Source organism: Phalacrocorax carbo, chromosome 25 (genome assembly GCF_963921805.1).
Source record: "Phalacrocorax carbo chromosome 25, bPhaCar2.1, whole genome shotgun sequence".
NCBI classification, from domain to species: Eukaryota; Metazoa; Chordata; class Aves; order Suliformes; family Phalacrocoracidae; genus Phalacrocorax; species Phalacrocorax carbo.
The window spans coordinates 6965011-6973313 of record NC_087537.1 but is presented as its reverse complement, the minus strand read 5'-3'; the positions used below and the strand labels follow the sequence as shown (position 1 = coordinate 6973313).

Below are 8303 nucleotides of genomic sequence, written 5' to 3'. Positions count from 1 at the left end.
GGCTGGGAACTGATTCTCATGGGAGAGGGAAGGGGAGAGGAGGTCTTCCAGAGAGAGGGGCTGGGACTTAGTTGAGGTGGCTCGTGGCCTTTGGGCTGGGCAGCGCGTGCTGGGCCAGGAGGTGCCTTGGCTCCACTGTGGTTGGGTGCAGTGCTGCCCCTCATGTATCCCTGTGCTCTGCTTCTTCCCTGCCCTCTCTCCCAGGTGCACCGTTGGACCAGAGACATGTCCTGCTACGACCAGTGCCAGCCCTGCCAGCCCTGCTCGCCCTGTGGCCCGACCCCGCTGGCCAACAGCTGCAATGAGCCCTGTGTCAGGCAGTGCCAGAACTCCACCGTCGTCATCCAGCCCTCCCCCGTGGTGGTGACCCTGCCCGGCCCCATCCTCAGCTCCTTCCCACAGAACACCGTTGTGGGCTCCTCCACCTCCGCTGCTGTTGGCAGCATCCTCAGCTGTGATGGAGTGCCCATCAACTCCGGGGGCTTTGACCTCTCCTGCATTACGAACCGCTACTGTGGCAGCAGATGTCGACCCTGCTAAAGCGGCTGGCAACAACTTTGGCCAAGAACTTCCAAGACCTCAGAACATGGTGCTGCTGGACAGGAGACAGAGCTTCAGGGCACTGTATTCACCTCCTCGGGCCACTGTTTTGCTCTTCTAATCCCTTCTCTCTCTTCTTTACCTTTCCTGTCACCGCCTCCCCACACCAGCCTAGCGGGGACCTGTTGGCCTCCCTCCCTCTGCAGGGCGGGCAGATGGACACCCTGCAGGAGCTCCACCGCATCTTAGTGGCTGCCCCTGCTGCTCTCTGTGAACCACCTCCTTTTCTTCTTTGGACTCATTAAAGTTGTGCTGCATCCAAGCTTGGGCCTGCGAGTCCTCCTTCCTTCTGCGGCAGCTCTTCCAGTCTGCTCAGGGAAGAGGTGGAGCAAGGGGAGGGTGGGACTCACCGCAGTAGATTTTGGTTTGTGCCCTTTCCCCTGGAGCTAACAAAGACAACCCTGGCTACTCCACAGCCAATGGCTATCAGCGAGAGCATGGCTCCAAAGGGCGGCAGGAGTGGGGAATGGGAAGACAAGAATGCACACGGACAGCCCACAGCCTCCTCTCCACCTTCCCCTCCACTGCATTACGCCATCTAGAGCCCGTAGCCGGTACACATGGGCACAGGCAGGTGAGATAGCGACCTCCTATAGCCCTTCAGCACCTGGCAGGGCCCAGCTGCTCTCCAGATAGGCAGGCCTGAGGTAATGCACAAGTCAGGATTAGTATCGGCCACACTCCCTGCGAAGCCAACACCCCCACAAGGCCCTCATGGCTTGTTTCAGCTGTCCACCTTCCCTGCGCAAATGCCTTGTGGCGCAAATGACTGTTAATGCTAACATCTAGTTATGCTTTTCAGTTATACTTTGAAAGTTCCTTTTGGACCTTGGCCTTCAGCCACAGGCAATGCTCTAAATCCTGGCATCCATCCGTGGTCTCCTGGGAGCAGAAAAGGAACTCCTGGAGGCACCGCTTGGCGCACAATAACATCTCGGGCACACAGCGCCCCACGAACCGTGTGAGGTTCCACTCATGCCCTTCCTGCCCTCAGGTCGTGGGCTGACCACGGAGGACCTCACCCCGGAGCAGGTGGATGTACCGTGAAGGACACTGTGACCCCGTAAAGAGCTTGCACTGGAAGAGGTTCCTGGCAGGAACTGCCCTCCTGCGGAGAGAAGCCCACGCTGGAGCAGGTCCTCTGGCAGGAGCTGTGACCCCGTGGGGGACCCACGGTGGAGCAGCCCGTGAAGAAATGCAGCCCGGTGGAAGGACCCACGTTGGAGAATTTTGTGAAGGACCTTCTCCCGTGGGTGGGACCCCACCGTGGAGCAGGGGAGCAGCGTGAAGAGGAAGGAGTGGCAGAGACTATGTGTAACGCAGAGTCCGCAACCCCCCTTCCCATTCAGAGGTGAGGCTCACAGGACGGTAGCTCCCCAGGTTCTCCTTTCTACCCTTTTCAAAGATGGACACACTCTTTCCCTTCTTCCACTCCCCAGGGACTTCACCTGACTGCCATGGCCTTTCGAGACCATGGAGAGTGTCTTGGCAGCTCCACCAGCCAATTCCCTCAGGACTCTGGGATGCATCTCGTCAGGTCCCATAGACTTGTGGGTGTTCCGGTTCCTCAGGTGGTGGGAGGGGCTTTAGCCCCCTCATCTCCATCCTGCGGTCCATTGGCTTGAGAGGGTTGAGGAGAGAGGCTACCAGCCAAGACTGAGGCAAGAAAGTTGTTGAGTACCTCAGCTCTCTCCTCGTCTCTTGATACTAGGCAACCATTCTTGTTCAGCAGGGCGGGTGCACTTTCTTTAGCCTTCTTTTTCTGGCTGTCGTACCTGTAGAAGCCCTTTAGTTATTCTTTGCATCCCTTGCCTGTCCCCGCTTCCACTGCTTCCACTGCTTGCGCGGTTCCCTCTTGCTCATTAGTTTGACCAGCATATCTCAGCTCAGCCGTACTGCTCTCTTCCCTTCCTTGCCGGATTTCTTACACCTGGCAACTGAGAGCTCCTGTGCTCTATGGAATGCACCTTCCAAGGTCTGCCGGCACTTCTGTTCCCTTGTCCCTGAGGACCTCTTCCCAGGGGGTCCTGCTGACTAACTCCTTGAAGAGCTGGAAGGCTGCTTTCTGTATGAACCTTCCCACGATCAAAAAATCCCCAAACTTCCACCAACGGCACCAGCGTCTGAGCCAGGTGTTAATCGGGTGAATAATCAGTGAGAACATCCAAGGGCAACGATAGCTAGGGCAGATCCCCTCTTCCTCTGCCACACCATGCAGTGCCCCGTGCGGCCCAGCGGGTGGTTGCACAGATTTGCAAGGCTGAGGTGCCTGGCGCACTGCACATCCCCACCTCCCATCAGAACGAGCACCTCCAGGACAAAAAGGGTTTCTTGCATGGGCCTAAAAGAAGACACAGGTGAGCGACTGACCCTTCCTCCCATGGTACTGTAGAGAGAGCACCGACCAGAACAGCCCAGGCTCTCTCTCTGCAGCTCACGGCAAGTACAATCCCATCCTGGCGCGCGAGGGAAGAACAGTTCCATGGCAGAAGCTCTCTCACCACCTTCTCTTTTCCCTCAGGCCACCAACCCCAGCCCCTCTCAGAAAGAGGATCTTTGGGTGCAGATCTCTGGGCGCGTAGGGGAAATAGGGCTGCCACGGGAGTGCTGAGGGCCTTTGCCCACAGCTCAGCCTTGCACAGAAGGGCCTCCTGCCAGGCTGCCAAGAGAAGAGAACTGTACTGGGCCCCTTCTCCTAGGTCCCTCCTCCCCTGACGCCTACCGCTCGTGGAGAACAGCCTTTGGTGCTTGAACCTCAGAAATTTGGGCCTACAAAGACAGCCGAGATCATCTGCACTGACCTGCCTGGGAGACGTTGAGAGGGAACGGGCTGGGAAAGAGAGCCAGTGAGGGGCTGGATGGTTGGGGAAAGAAATGCAAGGTGGAGGGGGTCTGAGGCAGCCAAGGGAGTGGGTGTTTCTTCTCTGTCACCAGTTGTCATGCAGGACTCTTCCTAGCAGAGTCAGAAAGAGCTGAAGAGAGCAGGTGTCGTGGTTTAGCCGGCAGCTCAGCCCCACACAGTCGCTCGCTCACTCCCCCACCGGTAGATGGGGGAGAGAATCAGAAGGGTAACGCTCGTGGGTTGGGATAAGAACAGTGAAATAATTAAAATTAAAAGAAACAGCAACAAAAATGCAACGTAAAGAGAACAACGATAGGCGCGAAACGCGGGGTGGGGGGGAGGGGAAGGGAGAGGGGAGGGGAATGAACCGCCGAAACAAACCACAAGCGACGCAAGCGCTCACCGCCCGCCGACCCAAAGCCATGCCTCCTCTGAGCCGCAGATTGCCCCCCCTTGCTATACTGGTCATGGTGTCACATGGTATGGAACGAACATGCCATTGGCCAGTCGGGGTCAGCCGCCCCGGCCGTGGCCTTGCCCCTCCCAGCCTCCCGCCGACGCGGCAGAGCGCGGGAAGCTGGCAAGGTTGTCGACACCCCCACCCCCCCACCCCCCACCCCACCCCGGAGGAGAATTAACCCCTTCTCAGCCAAAACCAGCACAGCAGGTCATCAAGAGAGTAGCTCCCATTCACGGCTTTCCTCCCGCGCAGACCGTGGGGACTCCTTGTACATTTGAGGCTATGGCAGGAGGTTTGGTGAGCTGTGCTCTGCCCATGGCTCTAAACCTGCCACTGGTGCCCAGGTACACAAGCACAAAGGCCACCTGACATCACTGCCCACCGTCCTCTGAAGGGAACAACAGTGGGAGGAAGAGACTGCTCCTGATGGCATAGATAGGAAGCAGGAAAAAAAGAAAAGCATGGCAATGTAAAAAGCACACATGGCACTTCTAATTACCATAGTTGTTGCAGAACCAGGGAGACCTTGGCTGGCTTCCAAACACACCCGGCTGATCTCTCACGCTCCCTCCTCCACAGGGCAGAAGGAGATAGTAAGGAGAAAGTCAGGTGAAAGTAAGGTTGTGGGTCAAGGTAAAGACAGGGGGATTACTTACCAAATGCTGCCACCCTTAAAGCAGGCTCGACTTGGGGAAGATTCATTTAACATAGTGCCAATTACAAATAGAGCAGGATGGTGAGAAACAGACCAAAACCCTCTAAAACACCTCCATGCCCACCTCTTTTTCACAGCCTCGACTTCCCTCCTTCGTTCATGGCTCTCCATCTCCTCCACCCGCAAGCCGCACAGTGTACTGTGGAATGGGGGAGCGTTGTGGCAGGACACAACAGTTCCTTCCTGCCGCTCTTTTCTCCTCACATTTTTCTCTGCTCCAGCATGAGTCCTTCCCATAGGCTGCAGTCTTTCAAGACCAGCTCCATCATAGGTCCAGTCCACGGCCTGCAGCCCTTCCGGATAAGACTGCCCCGGCATGGGGGTCCTCCAGGGCCCGCAGTTGGTGCCAGGAGCCTGCTTCAGCGTGGGCTCTGCACAGGCCACACTTCCAGCAGGGGATATCCACCTGGTCCAGCGTGGGATCCTCCATGGGCTCCTGGTCCAGCGCGGGATCCTCCATGTGGATGTCTGCTCCACCGTGGTCTCTCCCACAGGTTGCCCAGCAATCTCTGCACCATTGCCTGAAGCACCTCCTCCTCCTCCTCCTCCTCCTCCCTTTCCTCTGGCCTTGGTGTTTGCGGGACTGTTTCTCAAATGGTTTACTCTCTCCATTCCTCATTTCCTGTGTAGGCTTTTGCCCTTTCTCTAAGATGTGTTAGCCAGCATTGCTAACGGGCTCAGCGCTGTGCAGCAGATAGTCCGTGTTGGAGCCGGTTGGAACTGGCTCTGTCAGACATGGCGGTAGCCACTGGATTCTTCTCACAGGGGGCACCCCTGCACCCTTCTTCCCCACCTCCCAAAGCCTTGCCACAGAAACAGGCTGCAGCGGGTCCAAGAGAGTATGAGGCACAGTTAGAGGGATACGAATTCCAAGAGAGAGGAACCAGTCCAGGCTTCAGTAAGGCACGGATGGAATGCTGAATAAGCTTAAGAGAAATGGTATTATTCCTCACGCTTAAAGAGTTTGAATAAGTGCTCTAATATGACAGCTATCTAATGTCCTTGAACTTGAGTTTGAAAGCGGCTCCCATGGGAAGGGCAGTCAGGCCTGGCTGAAGCCTCCCAGCAGCACCACCTGGACATGATCTCAGCAAGGTCAACAAAGGGAGAAGGGTGGCCCTCGGTTACACTGCCTCTAAGCTGGAGCAAAGACAAGGCAGACTAGGGTGGAGGACGCACTTAGGTCCCTTACAAGGTACCTGCAGCCTCTGTCACAAAGAGGGAACTTGCCTGACCTCCCTCATGAAACAGCAGCAGAGTTTCTGCAGTTGGGCCCTGAAGCACATGTCCCTGCCTTCCTAGACACAGGTGCTGTGCCCTCAGATTCAGGTTTCTGTGGGGAGCATGGGACTCCTGGTGCTTCAACACCAAAGGCGTCCTCAGCTGCCTGACTCTCCCTGTGCCACCCAGAAAGTCAGTCCCACGTCTCACAGCAGAGCATCATCTGGACCCTGGTCCCTTCGCTCCAGTACCCACTCGGTGCGAGGTCGTAGGCCCTGCCTCACTCAGCACCAGGCTGAGTGGTGGCATTGGCGTGGACATGAGGAGCCTCTGTCCCGCCCAGTCACCAGCAACACTGCCTCGTCAGGGGATACAATGCCAGGATAACGGCCTGCATAGGCGGGCAGGCTTTCTTGCTCTTTCTCCCCGTACGTAAAGCAAGAAAGGGAGGACGCGAGAGGGCATAAGGGAGTGCATTTTGGTTCTCTGAGCAGCTCTCTGCCAGGCCAAAGGCACCACCGTTCAGCTGCAGATGGGCTCCTTCTGGCAAGGGCAACGTGCTACTCTGCAGTTCTCCTGGACGCACCACGGGACAGTCCCCCTGCTGTGACCTGCGCACGTCCCCATGATGAGGCTCACACAAGTACAGGCTGACCGACGTGTGCTCGTGCGTGCCTCCATGGGAGCACGCCAAAATCTGTATGCTCACGTAACGCAAGCCAGGAAAACATAGACTCGTCAAGGTTGGAAAAGACCCCAAAAGATCACCAAGTCCGACCGTCAATCACCAAGTCCACATCCGCAACTGTGGACTCTGCTGAGCAGATGCTGGGGGCTAGATGTGACATGACCTCTCACATGGGAGCCTTTGTGCACCCGGACAAGAAGCATGAGAGCGATGCCCATTTCCTGCAAACTTTGCCACAAACAAGCCCACAGGTATGACCCAGGTGCACATCATCACCTGCCTGCACGGCAGGCCGCCAGCACTTGATCTGAGTCTTCTGCCTGCGCTGACGTGTTTCCATCCTGGAAATCCTCAGGCCTCTCCTCCCAGCACTTACAGAAGCCTTCATCTGGGAAAGCACGTGGCATAAGCCAGGAAATGAAAAGGCAGCAGTGCAGGAAGCCAGGACACAGCCCGTCCCATTGGCCGGGATGGTCCGCATTTGACGTGAGCTTGTCAGAAAATTATTACTTCCCCAAAGGGTGCCTCTGGGCCTCAGGCAATGCAGGTCTACTATAAAAGGCAGCCCAACTCTCTGCCCTCTCATCCACTTCTCTCGCCTCCTTCTCCTTGGGAATCAGGTGAGAGTGAAGCCTCGTCTCCTCCTCCTCCTCCTTCAGGATCAGGTCTTTCCTCGATGGGTGCCTCAGCCGATATGGGCTGTCCTAGCCCAGGGCTGGGAACTGATTCTCATGGGAGAGGGAAGGGGAGAGGAGGTCTTCCAGAGAGAGGGGCTGGGACTTAGTTGAGGTGGCTCGTGGCCTTTGGGCTGGGCAGCGCGTGCTGGGCCAGGAGGTGCCTTGGCTCCACTGTGGTTGGGTGCAGTGCTGCCCCTCATGTATCCCTGTGCTCTGCTTCTTCCCTGCCCTCTCTCCCAGGTGCACCGTTGGACCAGAGACATGTCCTGCTACGACAAGTGCCAGCCCTGCCAGCCCTGCTCGCCCTGTGGCCCGACCCCGCTGGCCAACAGCTGCAATGAGCCCTGTGTCAGGCAGTGCCAGAACTCCACCGTCGTCATCCAGCCCTCCCCCGTGGTGGTGACCCTGCCCGGCCCCATCCTCAGCTCCTTCCCACAGAACACCGTTGTGGGCTCCTCCACCTCCGCTGCTGTTGGCAGCATCCTCAGCTGTGATGGAGTGCCCATCAACTCCGGGGGCTTTGACCTCTCCTGCATTACGAACCGCTACTGTGGCAGCAGATGTCGACCCTGCTAAAGCGGCTGGCAACAACTTTGGCCAAGAACTTCCAAGACCTCAGAACATGGTGCTGCTGGACAGGAGACAGAGCTTCAGGGCACTGTATTCACCTCCTCGGGCCACTGTTTTGCTCTTCTAATCCCTTCTCTCTCTTCTTTACCTTTCCTGTCACCGCCTCCCCACACCAGCCTAGCGGGGACCTGTTGGCCTCCCTCCCTCTGCAGGGCGGGCAGATGGACACCCTGCAGGAGCTCCACCGCATCTTAGTGGCTGCCCCTGCTGCTCTCTGTGAACCACCTCCTTTTCTTCTTTGGACTCATTAAAGTTGTGCTGCATCCAAGCTTGGGCCTGCGAGTCCTCCTTCCTTCTGCGGCAGCTCTTCCAGTCTGCTCAGGGAAGAGGTGGAGCAAGGGGAGGGTGGGACTCACCGCAGTAGATTTTGGTTTGTGCCCTTTCCCCTGGAGCTAACAAAGACAACCCTGGCTACTCCACAGCCAATGGCTATCAGCGAGAGCATGGCTCCAAAGGGCGGCAGGAGTGGG

General features: G+C 57.3%; 2 protein-coding genes across 2 annotated transcripts; both read left to right on the top strand.

The window, feature by feature from the left end:
• The first annotated feature begins 225 nt into the window (after positions 1 to 225).
• On the top strand, positions 226 to 540 carry LOC135317250 (feather keratin Cos1-1/Cos1-3/Cos2-1-like). The gene has a single exon (XM_064473168.1). It carries the CDS (start codon positions 226 to 228, stop codon positions 538 to 540), a length of 315 nt encoding a protein of 104 aa, XP_064329238.1.
• Positions 541 to 7464: 6924 nt separating this feature from the next.
• On the top strand, positions 7465 to 7779 carry LOC135317281 (feather keratin Cos1-1/Cos1-3/Cos2-1-like). The gene has a single exon (XM_064473239.1). The coding sequence runs from the start codon at positions 7465 to 7467 to the stop codon at positions 7777 to 7779; it is 315 nt and encodes a 104-aa protein (XP_064329309.1).
• The last annotated feature ends 524 nt before the right edge of the window (positions 7780 to 8303 follow it).

What these genes read in the sequence shown, in the direction of transcription:
- LOC135317250 (XM_064473168.1), top strand. Translation starts at nt 226, where the DNA reads ATGTCCTGCTACGACCAGTGCCAGCCCTGCCAGCCCTGCTCGCCCTGT.
- LOC135317281 (XM_064473239.1), top strand. Translation starts at nt 7,465, where the DNA reads ATGTCCTGCTACGACAAGTGCCAGCCCTGCCAGCCCTGCTCGCCCTGT.